This window comes from Leptomonas pyrrhocoris, assembly GCF_001293395.1.
Source record: "Leptomonas pyrrhocoris isolate H10 chromosome Unknown, whole genome shotgun sequence".
In the NCBI taxonomy this organism is placed as follows: Eukaryota; Euglenozoa; class Kinetoplastea; order Trypanosomatida; family Trypanosomatidae; genus Leptomonas; species Leptomonas pyrrhocoris.
In genome coordinates this window covers 279,913-301,552 of record NW_015438385.1, presented here as the reverse complement: position 1 = coordinate 301,552, position 21,640 = coordinate 279,913, and the positions used below count along the sequence as shown (strand labels likewise).

At 56.3% G+C, this 21,640-nt stretch overlaps 6 protein-coding genes across 12 annotated transcripts; all 6 read left to right on the top strand.

Moving 5' to 3' along the window:
* Positions 1 to 217: 217 nt before the first annotated feature.
* ABB37_09200 (putative mitochondrial acetyl-CoA carboxylase) lies at positions 218 to 6,991 on the top strand (the record flags this gene model as incomplete). Its single annotated transcript, XM_015808546.1, has 1 exon — positions 218 to 6,991. The coding sequence occupies exon 1, from the start codon at positions 479 to 481 to the stop codon at positions 6,989 to 6,991; it is 6,513 nt and encodes a 2,170-aa protein (XP_015652999.1). The 5' UTR covers positions 218 to 478.
* Positions 6,992 to 8,244: 1,253 nt separating this feature from the next.
* On the top strand, positions 8,245 to 10,602 carry ABB37_09199 (putative serine/threonine-protein kinase putativeprotein kinase; the record flags this gene model as incomplete). Its single annotated transcript, XM_015808545.1, has 1 exon — positions 8,245 to 10,602. Exon 1 carries the CDS (start codon positions 9,277 to 9,279, stop codon positions 10,600 to 10,602), a length of 1,326 nt encoding a protein of 441 aa, XP_015652998.1. The 5' UTR covers positions 8,245 to 9,276.
* Positions 10,603 to 11,290: 688 nt separating this feature from the next.
* On the top strand, positions 11,291 to 13,415 carry ABB37_09198 (putative serine/threonine-protein kinase; the record flags this gene model as incomplete). Of its 2 annotated transcripts, none has more annotated exons than XM_015808544.1 (1): positions 11,291 to 13,415. In XM_015808544.1, exon 1 carries the CDS (start codon positions 12,090 to 12,092, stop codon positions 13,413 to 13,415), a length of 1,326 nt encoding a protein of 441 aa, XP_015652997.1. In that variant the 5' UTR covers positions 11,291 to 12,089. The 2 variants fall into 2 exon arrangements, with proteins under 2 accessions (XP_015652997.1, XP_015652996.1); XM_015808543.1 differs by having other exon boundaries at positions 11,333 to 13,415.
* A 2,163-nt stretch (positions 13,416 to 15,578) lies between these two features.
* ABB37_09197 (Mutt/nudix family protein-like protein) lies at positions 15,579 to 16,668 on the top strand (the record flags this gene model as incomplete). The annotated part of the gene is made up of 1 exon (XM_015808542.1): positions 15,579 to 16,668. The coding sequence occupies exon 1, from the start codon at positions 15,691 to 15,693 to the stop codon at positions 16,666 to 16,668; it is 978 nt and encodes a 325-aa protein (XP_015652995.1). The 5' UTR covers positions 15,579 to 15,690.
* Positions 16,669 to 17,352: 684 nt separating this feature from the next.
* ABB37_09196 (putative mitochondrial squalene synthase) lies at positions 17,353 to 18,937 on the top strand (the record flags this gene model as incomplete). Of its 5 annotated transcripts, none has more annotated exons than XM_015808541.1 (1): positions 17,353 to 18,937. In XM_015808541.1, the coding sequence occupies exon 1, from the start codon at positions 17,693 to 17,695 to the stop codon at positions 18,935 to 18,937; it is 1,245 nt and encodes a 414-aa protein (XP_015652994.1). In that variant the 5' UTR covers positions 17,353 to 17,692. The 5 variants fall into 5 exon arrangements, with proteins under 5 accessions (XP_015652994.1, XP_015652993.1, XP_015652992.1 ...); XM_015808540.1 differs by having other exon boundaries at positions 17,397 to 18,937; XM_015808539.1 differs by having other exon boundaries at positions 17,453 to 18,937.
* Positions 18,938 to 19,413: 476 nt separating this feature from the next.
* Positions 19,414 to 21,368, top strand: ABB37_09195 (hypothetical protein; the record flags this gene model as incomplete). Of its 2 annotated transcripts, none has more annotated exons than XM_015808536.1 (1): positions 19,414 to 21,368. In XM_015808536.1, the coding sequence occupies exon 1, from the start codon at positions 20,592 to 20,594 to the stop codon at positions 21,366 to 21,368; it is 777 nt and encodes a 258-aa protein (XP_015652989.1). In that variant the 5' UTR covers positions 19,414 to 20,591. The 2 variants fall into 2 exon arrangements, with proteins under 2 accessions (XP_015652989.1, XP_015652988.1); XM_015808535.1 differs by having other exon boundaries at positions 20,544 to 21,368.
* Positions 21,369 to 21,640: the final 272 nt, after the last annotated feature.

Below are 21,640 nucleotides of genomic sequence, written 5' to 3'. Positions count from 1 at the left end.
GTTCTAGCTGACGAAGTGAAAGCCGTAGACGGCGGCGGTCTTTCATCCCTTCCTTTTCCAGCTTTCGTACCAAGTTTTGGAGGCTGTCATGAGCTCTGCGCAGTGAAGGAGGTTGTTCTTTGCGGAGCTTGTCAGCGATTCTCCCTTTGCCTCGCTGACATCTCTATTTGTGCACGTATCTCCTCCTTCCCCTCGTCTTTGTTTCTTCAAACACACAGTAGTTGAGAGCACGCCTGTCGTTTTCTTCAACACTACACCATCATTCGCGTGCAGACAAGTAGGCGTGGTTTCCTGCTCCTATGCCTTTGCATTTCTCTGTTGAGCCGATAACAAAATCAATAGACATCCAGCGCGTCTTGCGACTACCGTCCTTACCGCACACTCACTCGTGAAATCTCTCGTTATTTTGTCTCTCTTTTGTTTTTCATTTATCTCTCCTTTTATATTTATACTCTAAAGAAGAAACAATTGAAGCGCCATGCTCAACTCGAAAGACGTGGACTCGCCTGCGGGGTTCAAGTACGACTCCCTGCAGCAGCTGTGCAGCTCGCTGGGTGCCAAGAAGCCGATCAAGCGTCTGCTCATCGCGAACAATGGGCTGGCCGCCGTGAAGGGGATCGACTCCATTCGCTCCTGGACGTACGAGCACATGGGCGACTCCGAGGCGGTGCAGTTCATCGTGATGGCCACCCCGGAAGATCTGAAGGCCAACGCGGAGTTCATCTCCATGGCGGATCAGCACATCCCCGTGCCAGGCGGCCCCAACAGCAACAACTACGCCAACGTCGACGTCATCATGCAGACGGCGCTGCAGAACATGTGCGATGCCATCTACCCCGGCTGGGGCCACGCCTCGGAGAACCCGGCCCTGCCACGGGAGTGCGCCAAGTCTAAGCGAGTCACCTTCCTCGGCCCGTCGGAGGATGCCATGTTTGCCCTGGGTGACAAGATCGCCTCGACGATAGTGGCGCAGTCCAACGGGGTGCCGACGGTGCCGTGGAGCGGGGACAGCATCCGCCTCACACCCGGCACCTTCGACGTGGATGCGCAGACCTACGACAAGGCCTACGTGACGTCGCCCGAGGAGTGCGAGGAGGTGTGCCGGCGCATCGGCTTCCCGGTGATGATCAAGGCCTCGGAGGGCGGCGGCGGCAAGGGCATTCGGTGCTGCACCAACATAAAGGATGTGAAGAACTTGTTCTTTGCCGTCTCCGAGGAGGTCAAAGGCTGCCACATCTTTGTCATGCGTATGCTGGAGAACGTGCGCCACTTGGAGGTGCAGCTGCTCGCCGACAACTACGGCAACTGCATCGCCGTGCGCACGCGCGACTGCAGTGTGCAGCGCCGCCATCAGAAGATCGTCGAGGAGGGCCCCGCTTTTGGCGTCGATCCGGCCATCATCCAGGCCATGGAGACGGCGGCCATCCAGCTGGCCCGCGCGGTGAACTACAGCGGTCTGGGCACGGTGGAGTACATGTATGACAAGGAGACGCATGGCTTTTACTTTCTGGAGCTAAACCCGCGTATCCAAGTCGAGCACCCGGTGTCGGAGATGATCTCCGGCGTCAATCTGCCAGCGGCGCTGCTGTGCGTCGGCATGGGCATCCGCCTCGACCACATTCCCGAAGTGCGCGTCTTTTACGGCGAGGAGCCCTACGGCACGACGCCGATCGACTTCACAGTGCGGCAGAGCCTGCCGCCCAAGTGTCACACCATCGCCGTGCGTGTGACCGCCGAGGACACCGACGAGGGCTTCCGCCCCACCTCTGGCAAGGTGGAGGAGATCGCCTTCAAGAACAGCAAGGAGTGCTGGGGTTACTTCTCCGTCGGCTCGGGGGGCGAGATTCACCAGTTCGCGGACTCCCAGTTTGGCCACATCTTCTCCTCCGGCGAGACACGCGAGGAGGCACGCCGTGGGATGGTGCTCGCGCTGCGCAACCTCGTCGTGCGGGGCGAGGTGCGCACCTCGACGCCGTACGTGATGGAGCTGCTCGAGACGCCCGCCTTCCGCGACTGCGACGTCAGCACGTCGTGGCTGGATGGGCTGATCGCCAAGAAGGCCGCGGACGTCCCGGCCCACCAGCGCAGCATCCACTCCGCGCTGATCGCCGCGAGCATCTACCGCAACATGCGCTCCATGTACGAGCACAAGGAGAAGTACATTTCCTTCCTCGCCGCCGGCCACGTGCCGTCCACCGAGTACCTGTCGAACTTCCGCACCGAGTCGTACGTCAACCGCTCCGAGAAGTACACGCTGAGCGCCGGCATGGCCAGCCCCAACGAGTACGCCATCTCCCTCAACGGCAGCATCGTGCTCGTGCCGTTCCGCGTTCTCAAGTCAGGTGCGCTGCAGCTCACGATCGGTGACAAGACGCTGGTCGCCTACGTCTCCGAGGAGCCGAACAGTCTGCGCATCACCATCGGCGGCAAGGTCACGAACTTCTCCGGCGACATCGACCCGACAAAGATCATGGCCACCGTGCCGGGCCGCCTCGTGCGGTACGTAATCGACAACGACGGTCACGTCAACGAAGGCGACACGTTCGCCGAGGTTGAGGTGATGAAGATGCTGCTGCCGCTGCGGGCAAGCACGACAGGCACGCTGCATCACCGCGCCGTTCCGGGCAGCACCATCGCCATGGGCTCCCAGCTGGCGGAGATTACGCCCGACGACCCGAGTAAGGTGGCGCGGCCCACCGAAATCAAGGACCCGTGGCCCACGGAGCTGCTGCTGGCCCGGCAGTACGAGCGGCCGGACGGCGTCACGCGTGCCCGCCGCGCCGCGGAGTCGCTGTGGGAGCTCGTCAACGGCTACCACTTCAAGGAGATGCCGATCGAGGAGCGGGTGCGCAAGGCCTTTGCCGACCTCGCATCGCTGAGCCTCTCCGCCGTCACTCTGAAGGCGGTGCACCTGTCCTTTCTCCCCGCGGAGTCGTTCGTCGAGTCCGAGACGCACCCGCTGACCCCCAACGAGAAGTACCGCGTCATCATCGACGCCATCGTGGAGCGGTACGTCGGGGTGGAGCAAGGCTTCGACGGCAAGAGCCGCCAGGAGGCGATCGAGGCGGTGCGCGAGTCCCTCGACAACGCCGACGCGGTCTACGCGGTCGACTTCGCCCACAACCAGGACTGCCACCACTACGTCATGCGCAGCGTGCTGGGCTACCTGGAGGGCAACACGCTGCTGCTCAAGTCACTGAAGGAAACGCTGGCGAAGATCGTCACGCTCAAGTCGTTCGCCTACGGCTCGCTGCTGCTGCAGTCGCGTTATCTGCTGCGTCTGTGCTCGCTGCCGTCCTTCACGGAGCGCAAGGCGCAGTTCGCCGAGGCGCTGGAGAAGGACAGCCTGCGCGACCTCATCGCTAGTAGCTTCGGCTACGATCTGCTCTGCTCCATCATGTTCGACCGCCAGATGGAGCACCTGGTGCAGATCTGCCTAGAGCTGTTTGTCCGCCGCGAGTACTTCGGCGAGAGCGACATCAAGAACCTGGACATCTTCAAGGAGGCGAGTAACTGGTACGCCACCTACAGCTTCGACCCGATCATGGACGCCGACGCGCTGCTGATGGGCGACGAGGCGGTCGTCAAGTCGCCGTACCTGAGCACTGGCAGCGGCGTCTGCGTGATGCTGCCGGATGAGCAGACGCTCAAGGCGACGCTCGCCTCGTCCTTCCGCGATGTGGTGATGCAGTACGCCGACGACGTCGTGATCGCCACCGTCTTCGTCTCCGTGTCGCGCGAGTCGTCGCAGTCGGACGTGGCCCGCATGTGCTACCTGCTGATCGAGGAGGACGCCGACGTCTTCAGGAGCTTCAAGAAGCTCGAGACGCTCTTCTTTGTGGCCCACGGCATGCCGGAGGGGCCGCACTTCTTCTCCTTCCGCGCCGAGATGAACTTCCACGAGGACACGCTGCTGCGCAACGTGCTGCCGCAGTCGGCGCGTCGGCTCGAGCTGGATCGGCTGTCCAACTACGAGGTCAGCATGTACCCAACACCCTACAAGGACGTGCACGTCTTCAAGGCGGCCCCGAAGAAGGCCGGCGCCACGATGCTTGAGCACCGCATGTTCGCGCGGGTGGCAGTGACGCCGCATGACATGGGCATGACACCGTGGACCGAGGCGACGGACGTGGACGCGGGGCACATGCTTGCCAAGTGCCTCGCCGCGCTGCAGGCCGCGCGCGACGACTCGAGCGTCAAGTACCCTGATAGCAACCACGTCTTTGTGAAGATGATCGAGCTCACCTTCGACGTCCGCACCATGCAGCAGCTGCTCGCCTCGGCCGCCAGCTCCTACCAGGAGACGCTGGCCAACCTCGGCGTCGGCGAGGTCGAGCTGGCCTTTCACGTGAAGGTCCCCTCCGGTCTCATCCCGATGCGCGTCATCGCCAGCAGCCCCTCCGGCTACGGCGTCACGGTGCACCTCTACTACGAGTCCCTCGAGAACGGCCGCGTGCAGCTGCACCGCGCCGAGACGTCCGAGGACGTCGACTACTCCTCCACCAGCCGCGGCTCCGAGTTTTTGGTCGACATGAACCCCGCCAGCCCCACCTCCACCGTGAAGGGCTCGCCCAGCATGATGCGCACCATGTCGAAGCTGGAGGCGCTGCGGGAGATGCTGCCCTCGGAGAAGGAGCAGCAGCCGGTGGCGAGCCTGCCGGAGCCGAAGGAGGCGCGGCACCGCGCGGACACCCTCGGCCCCTACCCGCAACTCGACACCCGCCAGGTGAAGCGCCTGCAGGCTCGCCGCGCCGGCACGACGTACGTGCACGACTGGCCCGCGATGCTGAACCTCATTGTGCGCAAGGTCTGGATGAAGATGTGCCGCGCCCGCAGCCTCGACGCGTCAACCATTCCGCAGGTCCCCTTCCACGCGACGGAGCTCTTCATCGGCGAGGACGGTGTGACGCTCTCGGCGCAGAGACACCACGCGGCGCAGACGTGCGGCATGGTGGTGTGGATGGTCGAGTACGCGCCGCCGAGCTACTATGACGTGGAGGCGCAGCTGGCGGCGACGCGGCGGGTGGTGGTGGTGGCCAACGACATTACCTTCCAGTCCGGCTCCTTCGCCGTGCCGGAAGACCGCGTCTTCAAGGCGGCCTCGGTCCTCGCCCGCGCGCAGCACCTGCCATTTGTGTACATCAGCGCGAACAGCGGTGCCCGCCTGGGCCTCAGCAACGAAGTGAAGTCGAAGTTTTTGGTCGAGTTCACAGGGAAGAGCGAGATTGCCTACCTGTACCTGACCAAGGCGGACTACGAGGAGCTCACCACGAAGAAGAGCATTCGCATGGAGGCGGAGCCGCTGGAGGTGAACGGGGAGACGCGCTACGTGATCAAGGGCGTCGTCGGCGGGCCGACGGAGTACCTTGGCGTGGAGAACCTGAGCGGGTCCGGGCTCGTGGCGGGTGAGATGTCGAAGAACTACGGCGAGATCCCGACGATCAGCCTCGTGTCGGGCCGCAGCGTCGGCATCGGGGCCTACCTCAACCGCCTCGGCCGCCGCGTGATCCAGACGAACGACTCGCCGCTCATCCTAACCGGGGCGGGCGCCCTCAACCGCCTGCTGGGCAAGGACGTCTACATGGGCAACAGCCAACTCGGCGGCAAGCAGATTATGGTGCCGAACGGTGTCACGCACTGGTGCACGCGGCACGACTACGCCTCCGCCCGCGTGCTGCTGCAGTGGCTCGACTACGTGCCGGCCGTCGCGCACCCCACCCGCTGCTCGCCGCGGTCGCTGCTGTGGATGTCGTCGGACCCGGTCGACCGCGATGTCACCTTCTGCCCGGTGCCGAACACGCCCTACGACCCGCGCTTCCTCGTCACCGGGTTGCTGGGCCAGACGGGCCTCTTCGACCGCGGCTCGTGGATGGAGACGCTGGAGGGGTGGGCCCGCACGGTGGTGGCTGGCCGCGCCACCCTTGGCGGCGTCCCGTGCGGCGTCGTCCTCGTCGAGACGCGCCTGACGAAGAAGTTCGACCCCGCCGACCCGGCCGACCCGACTTCGACCTCCTCCTTCCTGACGCAGGCCGGCCAGGTGTGGTTCCCCGACTCGGCCCGCAAGACGGCCGACGCCCTCGACGACTTCCACCACGAGCGGCTGCCCTGCTTCATCTTGGCAAACTGGCGCGGCTTCTCGGGCGGCATGCGGGACATGTTCGACGAGGTGCTGAAGTTCGGTGCGTCCATCGTGGACAACCTGCGCGTCTACACGGCGCCGGTGTTCATCTACATCCCGCCAGCCGGCGAGCTGCGCGGTGGGGCGTGGGTGGTGGTGGACTCCGTCATCAACCACGGCGGCGTCGTCGAGATGTACTGCGACCCGTCCGCGCGCGGCGGCGTTTTGGAGGCGTCGGGGGTGACGGAGATTAAATTCCGCGACAACGACGTGCGGGACTTGATCCGGCGCAACCGCCCCGACCTCGCCGCGATGGAGCCGAAGGCGGCGCGGGAAGCGGAGAACGCGATGCTCCCGCAGTACCGCGATGTGGCCGTGCGCTTCGCCGATCTCCACGACACGCACGTCCGCATGAAGGCCACCGGCGTCGTGCGCGACGTCGTGCCGTGGAAGGAGAGCCGGCGCCACTTCTACCACAAGCTGCAACGCAAGCTGAAGGAGTTGGCGGTGGCGAACGACTTGGTGGAGGGCGGGACGGCGGCCACCCTGGGCGATGCTGTGCGCGCCATCCAGCAGCGCTACGCCGCGGCGTACCCGCACGGGCCGGCCTGGGGCACCGACGACCGTCAGCATCTGCAGTGGCTGGAGAGCGTTGACGGCAGCTGGATGGACGGCGAGGCGGCAGAGGCGGAGCTGGGCACGGCGGAGTGTGCGAAGGAGATGCAGCGGCTGCTGCGTCAGCACGGAAGCGATGCGGCGTCAATGGAGCGGGTGCTGGCGAAGCTCTTCGAGAATGCGGCGGTTGCCGAGGCGGCGAAGGGTGCAATGGAGTCCTCCTTCAACTTCTCCGTCTGCAGTGGTGAGGAAGAATAAAAAGGAGGGAGTGGAGAAATGAAAGTCTGCTTTGCTGCTTAACAAATTCTTCGTCAGTTGATTATCATATATATATATATTTTGGCAACGCAGGACGGTGAGTTTTGTTCGGTTTTTTTACCCGCTGCAGAGCTGGAAAAAAATAATAATAATAATAATGAATTTATGATGGCGTTCTGTTGTAGCTACCAAACCAATTTGCACGTGCTGAATGGCTTGCAAATAGAGCTTCACTGTTTCTCTGCGTATCATGGCGTAGTACTGAGTTGAGGGCGTAATCGTTGCCGCTGTATCGTGCGACTCTCGTGCGTGACGTTTCTGCGGTTTGTTGGAGTGGTAGAATGACAGAAAGAAATATTTGTGTTTGTATAGCTCTATGCATCTTGAAACTGAAGTACGCGCGTATCTTATTGGGTGATCGTTATAAATATATACCTGTTTCCTTCTCGAGTGCATCGCGCTGACTCAGGTTGAGGTTTTTGTTTGTTTGATTGCTTGTCAGTTTCCCTCGTCTAGGTTTGGGTTCACTGCGTTACCTGAAGGGCGCGAGACGATTGCCGTACTTAAGTTGCTACGGCACATTCACGTTGTGTGCTCCGTCTTTGAGAACGGCTCGCCTGCGGGCTTTTTTCCTTTTCCTCCCTTTTGTTTTACTTGTTGACTCGTGGAGCACTGGGAGCACGACTTCTGTCTCTATTTGGGTAGGGGATTTAACTTTGCTTTAACGTAATAATTTGTCTTTTGCTCTTCTCCAAGAAAGAAGCTACTACACCTTTCGTGTTCCTCGCTTTTAGTAAAGCAAGCGGATTCGCTCAGCTGCAGCGGTTAATCGACTTTGCCCTCACCTCCACTGCGTGTAGATGCAAGGTCACTGCACTGCGGAGGCAATGCACGGGGAACTTTGTGGTTGGCTTGCATCGTGGGCATTCTCGGCGGCAGGGTGGCCTTCGGAAGAAAGATCGACTACGAGCGCCGTCTCTCTTTTGTACTCCGACAGCACGAGGAGATGCGTGGTTCGTCATTCAAATGCCCCAAGCCGACATCAACACGCCTCATGAGTCTCTAATCCGTAAGAAGGCAAGGCGTTGTGCTCTTCGCTGAACACGAACATTGTGAATGCAGGAAAGCCCTCACCACTGCGCTTCATTTAACTCTTTCTCTTCTTCTCCTTTCCCATCAACCTGAAAACCCACATATTTTCGCACGCCCCTCTGTCCCCCCGCTTTTCCCTCAACCCCCCCCCCTCCCTTCTAGCTTTCCGCTGCCCCTCAAATCTACATATTTTTGAAAGGAGAATATCCTTTCGCACGTACTTCTCAGTTCCCCCCCCCCCAATTGGCTTTTTGTTTTTGTTTGTTTTCCTGCAACGTTCGATCTTCGGTTTCCTTTTCTCCGTTTTCTCTCCTTTCCTCTGTTTCTTCTTTCCTCTGTTGTCATCACCTTAAACACATAATAAGCGTCTTTTCTTTGTTTATGTATTTCTGCCGCACGCACCGTCAGAAGGAACTCCCCGCTCTTTTCTCTATCCTCTCACTGTAGACACGCTGGAAAGGCGCCTCTTCCATTTTCTTTTCCTTCCCTCTCAAGTCGAAGCGACGCTCTCCGTTTTTGAGACACGAACTTCCAAACTGACTTCTCTCTTTTTACGTTGAGACGCTGTTGTTTGTGGTTTTTTTTTCAATTTGGCGGGCATTTCCCTCTCTCCGCTTTTACCGCACGTTGTCCTGAAATAATAGTTCAGTTAATTGTGTCTTCTGCACGTCCGCTTCTCCTGTTTCGTGTTTTCACAGATCGCGGCTTTGCTGGCTCTTTACGTTGACGCAAAATATTGCCTCTTTAAAGCAAACAAAAAATACCTTTTTACCTGTTTTTCGCTCTCTCTTAGCTCTATACACACTTACCCCTCACACACTCGCACACGCGTAATTCGATATTCACCATTCTGGTTTCTCAGATCGCCCTGTCTTGCAGGAAGTGTTTTGTTCTTCTTGTTTCCTTTATCTCGCTAGGCTTTTCTTTCTTTTTCCTATCTGTCTCTGACGACACGTCGCACCGGTGCTGACCCACTTATCTGACCCTTACTGCTTTATCTTCCCCTTGCTTCTAGTCCCGTGTTTCTGCGAGACAGCAACGCGGCAAAAAAAAAAGGACCTCGCAAAAACGAACTAATTGCCGCCTTTTGTTTTGCGATTACTATTATCTTATTTATTACTGTTTCGGGTTCGTCAATCCGCGGCAGTTTTCCCTGTGAAGCAAATCACCCTATATATATATATATATTCAAGATGTCTGACGCAGACACAATACGGCTCAACAGCGGCAACGTGGGTCTGCCGGTGCCGCCGAGCAACAGTGACACTCCGCTAGATCCGATGCAAGGAATTCTGGGGAAAACGCCGGACTGCAAATACGTGAAGAAGCGCCTGCTCGGCCAGGGCAGCTTCGGCAGCGCCTGGAAGGTTGAGGAGAGCGCCACCGGCAAGATGCTCGCCGCAAAGGTGATGGATTTAAATAGCATGAGTGAGAAGGACCGTGGATTCGTGACGAACGAGGTGAAGTGCCTGTCGCGGTGCAACAACCCGCACATCGTGCGTTGTGAGAATGCCATCGAGAAGAGCGGGCAGCTTTTGATCGTGATGGAGTACGCGGACGGCGGTGACCTGTACAAGCAGATCAAGGCGCGCGTGGCGAGCATGAAGTACTTCCGTGAGCACGAGGTGGTTTACATCTTTCTTCAGCTATGCCTTGCTCTAGATCACATTCACTCGAACAAGATGATGCACCGTGACTTGAAGACGGCCAACATTTTGCTGACCACGACGGGCCTCGTGAAACTGGGTGACTTTGGCTTCTCTCGCCAGTACGAGGACTCGCTGACCAAGCCCGTCGGCTCCACGTTCTGCGGCACACCGTACTACCTCAGCCCCGAGCTGTGGAAGCGCCGTCCCTACAGCAAGAAGAGCGAGATGTGGGCCCTTGGCGTGGTGCTGTATGAAATGATGGAACTGACCCGCCCCTTCACCGGCAAGAACATGGACGAGCTCATCACGAACATCTGCCACGGCTATCGGCCGGATCTGTCGCCGCGCTACTCGGAAGGTCTGCGAGAGGTGTGCAACCGACTCCTCTGCATCGACCCCGCCGAGCGCCCGACGATTCAGGAGCTCTTTCAGGTGCCGCTTATTCGCGCTAATCTGGAGACATTGAAGCGCAGTGTGGAGCGGCACGAGAAGATCCCGCTTGACGTGCGGGAGGCCATCGGGCGGTGCATCGTGCAGGCCCTCTCCCACCAGGCGACGCCAACGCCGATCGACGAGCCGCGGACGCTGATGGGGATGGTGCGGCGGCACACCGCCCTGCGTGGGTGGCAGCCGTGTCAGCTCAGTTTCGACCGCAAGCAGATTTCTATTCGTGACCCGTCCGGCGTGGATCCGGAAGAAACGGTGCCGGTGGACACGCTGACCTCTGTCTGCCCGATTGACGTGATCATGGCAGGAGAGGAGTTCGTCTTTGCCATGAAGAATCAAACGGGCAAGGCGTTCTGGTTTATGGCGCCGGATGCGAAGTCGTATGGGGAATGGCTAGCGACGTTGCAGAACGCCGCTCTGTAAACAGTGAATCTGGGTGCTGCGGGTTGTTGCTCTCTCTCGTGCATCATCACCAAACAAGTATGAAGCGAAGACAACACTCTTTTGAAAAAAAAAAAAACACATCATCCGCTTTCCGCGTAGCGAAGTAGTGCAGTGGCGAAACGTCACGTGTTGGTTGTGTTTTCGCCTTTCATACCGATTTTCTTTTTCCTTTTTATACGGCAGCGACCAGGTTCGTCCGCATCTTCTTTCCAATGCTTCTCTCTCTGTGTGCGTGTGTGGGTGTTTCCGTTTGTGTCTGTTTTGCGCTTATATGTTTGTTTTTCCCCCGTTTTTCTTCTCGGTGTGCACTTCTCTAAGTAGCTCTATTGATGCTTTCCAATGCAGAACGAGGCAAACGTGTATTGGGTGAGGGCAGGAGGACACTGACCATGAACTCCCCCTCTCTTTCCCCACCCGCTTCTTTCGCGACAGCTGCGTCGTCGTTGCCTCCGTGCTATGTTGGCTTGTGCCATTTCTTTTTGGCTCCCTTTGCGGTTTGATTCACCTACAGCGTATCATTTAAAAACAGGCTGGCTAGCGTCGGCAAGCACTTCCCTCGTTGGATTGCCTTCCAGCTGTGTCGGCCGTGCGGGGGGAGCGGAGACGCATTCTCATCTCTTTCTCTCTCTCTCATCACTGTTGCGCTCTGCATCTGCTCTGACTTGCAGCTTCGTTTTTGATTTCTTCCTCTTGCATTCTTCACTGTTAAGCACTCCGGTTACTACATCTCAGCTCTTCCTAGATCTAATTCTGGTGCTACGAGACCCCTCACTCTGTCGTGCACCGTAGCAGCTATCCATACACAAACCGCAGCAAGACTACACTACAGGTGGTATTTATATCTAAGAATAAGAAACGCCGCTTCCGCTGTCACCACCCCCGCCCCCCGTTTTTCACGATTTTTTTTCTTCTTTTTTCTCTCTCTCTTCCTCAAGCAAGACGGCGTTTTGTACGTCCGGCAGACCACATCCGCTCTTGCGACCACGTGCGTTTCTCTTGTCTTCTTCCTCCCCTGCTTACACAAGCAGGTTCATTGGCTGAACGGTTCTTCCCCTCCCCCCTCGTTTTTCTAGCCGTGTGGTGGGGTGTAGAGCGCTGCTGATCCAATACGTCAGAAAGCGTCTTTGTGGACTCCTCTTCCGCATCTGTTAGTGTTTGCTTCTCTGTGTAGGTGGCCTCTGCATCGCGCAGTGTCCGGTAGACGGCGCCACAGACGGCTTTGCTGCGCTTTTTGTTTCTCTTCTTCTTCTATACACAGAAAAGTGTTGATGTATTTTGCCCGTTTATACGCCACTGTGCATTTCGCCCTCTACGCCGTCTTGTCTAGCGTCGCCTTCTCCGCGTACGCCTCGGCATCTTCATGCTGGTGGTTTTGTGCGGCGTCACCGCAGAAGCCTTCTCTCCTTTTACGCTGCTTTGCAACGGAGTAGGGACCGTGGAACGAAGACGCAGACACAGAGGCAAAGATGACGGATGTTGGTCTGAAAAGGCCGAACAGCGGCAACAACGGTCTGCCGGTGCCGCCGAGCGACAGCGAGTCAGCGCAGGACCCCTTGCAGGGCATCCTTGGTCGAGGGCCGGAGTGCAAATACGTGAAGAAGCGCCTGCTCGGCCAGGGCAGCTTCGGCAGCGCCTGGCGCGTGGAGGACAGCGAGACGGGAACCGTCTACGCCGCAAAGGTGATGGATTTAAATAATATGAGTGAGAAGGACCGTGGATTCGTGACGAACGAGGTGAAGTGCCTGTCGCGGTGCAACAACCCTCACATCGTGCGCTGCGAGGATGCAGCGGAAAAAGGTGGGCATCTTTTGATCGTGATGGAGTACGCGGACGGCGGTGACCTGTACAAGCAGATCAAGGCGCGCGTGGCGAGCATGAAGTACTTCCGTGAGCACGAGGTGGTTTTTATATTTCTCCAGCTGTGTCTTGCCCTAGATCACATTCACTCGAACAAGATGATGCACCGTGACTTGAAGACGGCCAACATTTTGCTGACCACGACGGGCCTCGTGAAACTGGGTGACTTTGGCTTCTCTCGCCAGTACGAGGACTCGCTCTCGAACGCTGTCGGCTCCACGTTCTGCGGCACACCGTACTACCTCAGCCCCGAGCTGTGGCACCGTCAGCCTTACAGCAAGAAGAGCGAGATGTGGGCCCTTGGCGTGGTGCTGTACGAAGTGATGGCTTTGAAGCGCCCCTTCACCGGCAAGAACATGGACGAGCTCATCACGAACATTTGCCACGGCCGCTGCTCTGAGCTTCCTGCGCGGTACAGCGAAAACCTACGCGATGTTTGTGACCGTCTTCTTTCCGTGGATTCGAGTAAGCGCCCGACGATACAGGAGCTGTTCCACGAGCCCTTTATTCGCACCAATTTGGAGACGCTAAAGCGCAGCGTGGAGAAGCACAACCGCATTCCGAATGACGTGCGGGAGGCCATCGGGCGGTGCATCTCGCAGGCGCTGTTGCCGGAGGAGGTGCCGGTGGCCGCAGCCGAGCCGGCGCCGTTGGTCGGTACCGTGAAGCGCCACACCGCCCTGCGTGGGTGGCAGCCGTGTCAGCTCAACTTCGACCGCAGGCAGATCACCCTTCGTGATCCCTCCGGCACCGACCCGGAAGAGGTAGTGCCGGTAGCGACGCTGACCTCCGTGTGTCCAATCGATGTGATGATGGCAGGCGAAGAGTTCGTCTTTGCCATGAAGAATCAGGCCGGTAAAGCATTTTGGTTTATGGCGCCGGATGCGAAGTCGTATGGGGAATGGCTGACGACGTTGCAGAGAGCTGCGCCGTAAGTGGCAGAGCGTGTCTAGCCATGCTTGTTGGTTGTGGTTGTTTTTAGTGGTGGTGGTGTTGTCTCTGTGACGTAGAAACCTATGATACCGCTACTGCTATTATTCTTTTGTCAGTGTGCGTGCGTGTCAGAAGGCATGCAGAGGTGACGAGCGTCGTTGCAGCATGGGGCGGCACTGTCCAAAGAGAGGAGGCTCTCTGAGCCGTCCAGGAGTGGTGTGCGGTATAAACATATATATGAGTCTCATTTACCTCTCTTCCTTTTCCAGTCAAACGCAGCGGCTATATAAATCCCTGCAGTTGGTTTTTCCCTCTTCTTTTCTGGGGGGCCCCCTCCCGCCACGTACGCGGAAGAGGTGTCCGCGCAGTACAGCGCTTTCCAGTTTTTATAGATGTGCTTTTCATCTTCATCGTTTGTGGATCCTCTTCAATATTTTTGGTTTTGGCTTTTCCGCACGTGCGTTCGCTTTCTTTCTTTCTTACTTTCTGGTTCTCTGCCTTCTTTCACCATGTGTGTTCTCTCCGGACGTAGACGAGGCCGTCGGTGCGGTTAATCGCCTCAGTGCTAATGGAAAGCTCAGCCGTTTTGCGGATACGTGACCATGTGGGAGCGGAGGAGTCGCGGGTGGGGTAAAGGCGTAATCACTGTTGTTTGTCTATCTTTAATTCGCTAAGCTCTTTGAAAATGAATGTGTTGTTGGTACAACAGGAGAAAGCGACACGTATGGTTGTACACAAAGGAAAACCTTTGGCGAAACAGAGACGTTCTATTATTATTATTAGTATTATTATTATTATTATTGGTGATGATGCAACGAGCACACTCCTTGTTCTGTGTGTGTGTGTGTTTTCTGAGTCCGTGATTCCTTTCCAGAGGATCATTTGTCTCTGCGCGCGGTCGCCGAAATGCAGCTACCTCGTCTGGTGATCATTCCCTTACCCCTTCTTCAGCTATGTACTACTTTACTTTAGCTCTTTTCGCCGGGGCAGCGTAGGCTCGAAGAGTTGTTGTGCTAACCTTTCTTCTACCTCTGTGTGTGTTTTTCCCTTGTGTTTGTGTTACATGTTTGTTCCGGTACGCCCGTTTATTTTCCGTTTGAATATATATATATATATATATTCGGCTCTCTAAATGCCTCGCATTTACGCAAGTCGGCGACTCTCCGCCTCCCCGTATTTTAGTAGAATTAACTGTACCTTTTACTCATGTATGACCGGTGAATGCCCCATTCATCTCTTTTCGTCTGCTACGCTTCATATGCTCGTTTACCTCCTTTGCCCTTTTTCTTTTTCTTCTGTAATGCCTTTTCGCCTCTGCCCCTTCCTTTATTGAATTTCTCTTCTCTCTCTCCCTTTCTTTCCTTATATCTTGCTGATGTACTTTTGCGTGTGTCTCTAAGGGGAGGCGCGGAAGAACCCTGTCAAAGCAACAGCAATAATAACAGCCAACAATGTGACTCTGTTAGCTGCGCTCTTATCTTTTGTTCTCATTTCGCTAGCTGAAAACGAATAAGAAACTGAACTCAACGAGATCAACGCGAACGCGTTGCACCTGACAAAAGCGGAGCGGACGCGGTGACTCGATTATTATTATCACTATCATTTTAACTGGTCGTAACAAGCTTCAATGCTTTGGAGTGGAGGAGAGGTTTGTTGTCACGGGGGTCACCGCACTGTGCTTAATCCTACCAAGTTCACTACTAACGGCTACGGTAGACAGTGTTCTCGCTCCGTAGCTCTTGTCCTTTATATGCATGTGAGCCGTTATCGAAGAGGCGGCGGACCGTCATTTGGCGTCCACGCAGTAAAGCGTGTGCGTCTCAATTTTTCAGCAGAAAACAATGATAAAAGCATAGGTGTCTCCCCGCCCGGACTCCTTCAAGAGTCACTCCCCCCAACTACGTTTATGTTTCGTTTCTTTTTGCTTCGTACGCTGCCAAGTGCGTGGACCAAGCACACGTACGGTGCACCGACGCGGAAAGGCGGTTATTGGATTCGTTCTCTGCCTTTCCTCGCTTCCCCCTTCGGTTGTCGCGGGTTGCGACCGTTCGTCCTCGGTGCGAAAACGGAGAGCAGAACCAGGCTGCTCCTCGGTGCTGCCTTTGCGCAGGGCCGCCTACGGTTCAAGGCCACCTCCTCCCGCTACTGCCCCCTCACCCTTCTCAGCAGTTCTCTTTTCCATCGTTAACAATAAAAAGGCAAAAACAAAATAAAGCACGTCTGCATCGAAGCTCTCGCTTTAAAGCTTCACAGCGCCAAGCGATTACACGTCAAAAAATGAACGACTACTACGATTTCCCCATGTCCGGTGGCACGCTCCAGCGGTACGAGAAGGAGCGCATGGCCCCCGGCTTCCAGGCGGAGCGGCTGCAGGCCTCCCGCAAGCCGCGCGTGATCATTGTAAAGCGCAACAACGCCGCCTTTGTGCCGCGTGCGCAGCGCCAACCTAACGTGGTTTGGTGGCACCACTCGCTGAGCGACGGCACTCTCACGATAAAGAACACGAAGGAACTGTTCTACGTCGGCGAAGTCCCGCTGTCCAACGAGAACCTTTTTGTCACGACTGCGAACAACGTCTCCGGCCCGCTGCTGAATACATTGGAGTGGAAGGTGGCGAAGGACAACGACGTGCTCGATATGGGCCGGGCCGAGCAGGCCGCCTTCGGTCTCGCGCTCTCCCTTGTGCGCTGGAACGGTGCCAACAAGTTCTGCTCCCGCTGCGGCGCCCCGACCGACCCGACCCGCGACGTCGGCTTCAGCCGCACTTGCACCAGGTGCAAGCGCCAGCACTTTCCGCAGATTATGCCGGCGGTGCTGGTGGCCGTGTTTGACGGCCGCGGCAACGTCATCCTCTCGCAGCGGCGCAAGACGAGTAAGCAGCTGACGCTGCTGTCGGGCTTTATGTTGCTCGGTGAGACGGCGGAGGAGACGGTGCGGCGGGAGGTGGAGGAGGAGACGGGGGCCAAGGTGAGCGCCGTGCGCTACATCGGCTCGCAGCCCTTTCCCTACCCTTACCTGCTGATGCTCTGCTACTACGCCGTCGCCGCGGACTCGCCGAAGTTGGTAGTGGAGGCAGAGGAGCTGACGAAGGTGGTGTGGGTGAGTAAGGCGGATGTGCGGAAGGCGTTGGCGGAGGGGCACCCCGACTTCACGCTGCATGGGCCCGGCACAACACCGTATGCCTTCTTGAAGCCGTGGGTCGACGGCGACGTGGATGACTTTGGGAGGGCGGTGAAGCGTTCGAGTAAACTGTGAGCGCGCCCGCGTGCTCGCACACACCCGCTGCGAGCTATCACGCGCGAGCCGCATTTGAGTCGAGTACGTTACCTTCGCCGCCTGTCAGCAAAGAAGGTAGCGCTACGTCTCACCTTTTCTAAAATTCTCTTCTTTATGGAGAAAGGCTGGTCGTTTCGGCTGCTTTCCCATCGTAACTATCTACTTTCTAAAAGTTCTTTTATACATCAAAAACGCTAAGATCGGTTGTTTTACTGTGACGATGAATGCCAACGGCACGTGCGTCTCCGTCTGTGCAGCCTCGACTTGTGGGGGGTTTTATCGAGTCCGGGTCATCGTCAATTAATCGAACGCTTCGTCCGCCTCTCCCAATGCTTCTCCCTTTCTTTAGTTTTCCGTTACTTGTAACTTTGCAGTTATTGGCAGAGAGTGAGAGGAACTAACTTACCATATTCATTCATATATTTGAGATAAGAGTCACGCCGAGGTATGTCCGCCCATCCGTGTTTTCCCCCGTTTTACCGCATGTTTTTGCTTCATCTTTGGTGTTGCGCCACTCGCCGCATCTACGCCGCTGATCCGTGCTGGGAAGCACGCAAAACCCTCTTCTCGTGCATACACGCAGCCTTTCGCTGGCTCTAGGTACGTGTGTCGTTTCATCGTACAGCACTTCGGTCCTCTCTCAACCTCCCCTCCTCTCTGATAGCCCCTGTCTTTTATTTCTTCTTCCATTGCCGCCGTTGAATCAAGCACACTCGTTCTATTCCACTCACTCGTACCACCCAACGCGTCGTCGCCACTGGAAGGAGAGTGTTCTTCTCTTTTACAGCCATATTCACCAAGTCAAAGCTTAAATATCCGCTCCTTTTTTCTCTCTCTCTCTTCCGCTAAAGTTCCTCGTTTTCTTTTCTTTTAAGTAGTAGTGAGTTTAAGAAAGACAATATTTTAAAAGAGGTATATATATATATATACACCCTCAACCACGCAAAACTCCCCCCACAATCAACTACCCTCTCTCTCTCACATTCACACACACACACACACAATGGGCTTCCTTTCGGATGCGGTGGTGATGATGCGCGTGAAGTGGCAGATGCGCTCCATCAAGGTGCAGGTGCCGCCGGAGGAGACGGACCTGCGCTTCTGCTACGATGTGATGGACGATGTGTCGCGCTCCTTCGCGGTGGTGGTGGCGCAGCTGTCGGACAAGCCCCTGCGCGACGCCATCTGCATCTTCTACCTCGTGCTGCGTGCGCTGGACTCCGTCGAGGACGATATGAAGGTGCCGGTGGACGTGAAGCTGAAGGAGCTGCCGAAGTTCCACACACACATGGACGACCCGAACTGGTGCATGACGGGTGTCGGCGAGGGCCGTGAGCGGGAGCTGCTTGAGAACTACCCGCGTGTCTCGCGCGAGTTCAAGAAGCTGAAGCCCGCCTACCAGAACGTCATCGCGGACATCTGCGAGCGCATGGCAAACGGCATGTGCGAGTTCCTGCAGCGCCCCGTCGTGACCAAGGAGGACTACAACCTGTACTGCCACTACGTCGCTGGTCTTGTCGGGCACGGGCTGACGGACCTCTTTGCCAATTGCGGCTTCGAGGACCCGAGCCTGAACCGGGACTTCACCGACTCCAACAACATGGGGCTCTTTCTGCAGAAGACGAACATCATCCGCGACTACTTCGAGGACATCCGCGAGGAGCCGCCGCGCATGTTCTGGCCAAAGGAGATTTGGGGCCGCTACGCGACGGAGCTTGGCGAGTTCAAGGAGGAGGCCAACAAGGCCGCCGCCCTGCAGTGCCTCAACGCGATGGTGGCGGACGCCGTCACGCACATCCCGTACGTCGTGAACTACATGTCCTCCCTGCACGACCCCTCCGTCTTCCGCTTCTGCGCCATTCCGCAGGTCATGGCCATCGCCACTCTGACCGCCGTCTACAACAACGCCGACACCTTCCAGGTGAAGGTCAAGACGACGCGGGCGGAGTCGTGCCGCATCATGCTGAACGCTACGACCCTCTACAGCTCACTGGAGATCTTCCGCAAGTACTGTGTGCAGTTGCAGGAGAAGCTGGACCCGGAGGACGCGAGCACGCCGGCGATTCAAAGTTCGTTGGCCGACGCGATGGAGCGCATTGACGCACAGCTGAAGAAGTGCGACGAGGAGTCGTACTCGCGTAGCCTCCTCACCCGCTACCCCGGGCTAGGCGGTGGCTACATGCTGGCGATGATGGACACCGTGACTAGCTTCTTTGGCGGCCGTCGGGAGATCACGAACCACGCATAACATCTCCATTATTGTGTCATCACATGTGCATGAAGATAAAGGAAAACACGACCTCTGGGGTGGTAATGCCTTGCGTAAGTGAGGAGACGGTGCTGTTGCTCATGAATGAACAAAAAAAAAGAAAAGCATGAGAAGAGAGGGAAGAAAAGTGGTGGTGTGCGTGTAGGTGTGCCCTAGCGTATGAGTGGCAGACGATCGTTCTGTGGGGCAAGCTCTACAGGAGACTTCCCCGCATCGTTGACATTCATGTAGCAATAGAGGAGTTTTGGCTGCAAGCGGGTTGGCCATTGGAGGAGGTCCACGGTACGTCAGTGAGTAGCGGGATCTCAAGTTTGCACTGCCGTCCTACGCTACGGCGACGATCGATTTGCAGCTCTATTTACTTTTCCTCTCTGTATTTCATTAGTTTTGTTTGTGTTTGTTTTTCTTTATTTTCCTCAAAAAACCTCTCGTCCTCTCCATTTTCTTTTTTATAAGTATTTCTTTTTTCTTTTGAGTGGGATCGGCACAGCAAACATCGCAGATCCGCGAGCCGCGACGCGACATCTCGCAAACGTAAGACAAAGGCGGAAGGGAAAACCAACAAATAACTGAAAAGGTTGTGCCATTAAGTCGCTCGTACTTCATGCTCAGCGTCAGTGTCAGCCAACCGTTTTCGCTCTTCCACCGACCCCGTTCGCGTCTGCTCACGTTTCTTCGATGCATGTATGCCTGCCCTAAAACGGATAAAATAGTTGTTGACGAACAACGATAAGGGTTGTTTTCTCTACAAGGTATGTGTGTCCTCCGTCCTCCTAACGTTTTTAGCTCTCCTCTGGCGGCTCATCGCGCTCAGCCTTGCTGCGCGAAAATGTTATATATATATGATGCCCTACGAAGAGAGTTAGAGAGAAAAAAAATATGGAGATGCACTGCGGAAAACAATTCATGCGTGCGCATTTCTGCTGAGTTTCGAATCTAGACGTTTTGTTTAATGCCTGCTACGAGTATCTGTGTTCGACACTGCACTGTTTTATAGAAAGCAAAGGTGCCACCCACTTCTTATTTATTTATGTTTGTGTTTTGTGTTGTTTTCATTTACACTTCTGTTTTCAGACTTCTCGTTCTGACGTCGTGCAACGCGTCTAAAAGTTTTTCTCCTTATCTTTCGATGCGGATGTAATTCTTTTTTTCAGCGTTACGCCATCTTTTGCAAAGGAAAAAAGTGAAATCTGTTCACGTTTCAAACATCTTCCTGGAAAACACAACAAAGAAAGAAGTCAACGGTTACTCCGGTGATGAATGAAGAACTCAGTCGATGAAGGCTGTGTGAGAGTGCCTCCCTCGCTGACGCACCTTTGCACGCGAGGAGGAGGCGTCCGTCGTTTGATGCATGAGAGTGTCATTCGAGTCCCCCCTCTTATCTTAATTTTCAAGCGCAAGTTGGGGCAACGGCGAAAGCCATTCTTTTATGAATGTACTGCTTTACGTTTCTTTTTTTCTTCGATCGGGTAACACGGCGGAGGTGCTACCTCCGGTGACGCTGAAGACGTCGTCGTCTGCTGCTGAAGGTTCGTGATTGTCTACTTCATTTCTCGTACTTCTCTTTCTTTATCGTTTCTGATCAGATTTTTCTCGCCTCTCTGTTCTTGCCATTGCCATCGCATTTCTTTCGATGATGAACGCGCTGGGTGACCGCTGCCACTCTGTGCTGGTGCTGGTGGACACCACGCACCTTACCGCCCCCCTGCTCGACACCGCCTGCGGCTATCACGTGGGTTGTGTGCTCACCTCCGCAGACGCCGACAACGCCCCGTCTTCAAAAGACATTACGGCACATGTTACATCTTTTTGCAGCGAGAACACGGTTGCCTGTGCCGTGCAGAAGGTAACCGATGAAGTGGCGCGGAGTCTTCCCATGCGAGGTGCGAGTGCCACTGAGCATTTGACGAAGCCCATGACGCTCTTCGACGCGACGGGCGTGGCAGACGTGTCGCTGCTCATTTCACTTCTTTCATGGCTGTACGGTGAGGTAAACAGTGGTGGGTCGACGCCACAGAAGGCGTCGGCAGAGACCCCCTACACCCTCGTCGCCGTTCTGGATGTGTCTCGAGGCGCCCTCTGCACCCCCTCCTCCGACTACGCACGGACGGACGCCTATGCGTGGCTGCGTCCAACCCCGAGCTACTATTCCGAACTGCTAGATGCCGCGAAGTCGCAGTGTGCGACCTCGACGGATGGCTCCTGCTCCGTTGACTTCCATTGCTATGTGTTTCCCGTGCAGGTGTACTCGCGCTACCCCGTTGTTCGCGATCGCGGATTGCAGGAAGGACTATATGGTGGAGAGGCCACCGAGGTGCCCGTGGAGCAGTGGACGAATAAGTCTACCCTCAACGCCCTGCTGCGAGAGCTGGCCTTCAAGGCAGGGCAGCTTGCCAAGTACGGAGCGTGACGTTGGACTCGAATAGGTGCCTTTGGTGTTCCTGGCCTTATCGACTGTTTCTGTTTCATTTTTTTATTTCATCCGCTGGGCTGAGACACTCACCTCGAAAGGAGCTGTGCGGTCCACAATGAACGGAATCGATTGGGCGTCGCAGTGCTAACTGTTGCATGTTTGTTTTCTCTATTGTTTGCATTCAAACAGTTCTGATAGAAGGTTCTCCGTACGTCGCTGCTCCCCAACACATACATTTTTGTTTCATTCAAGTATCAATAACTTTTTTT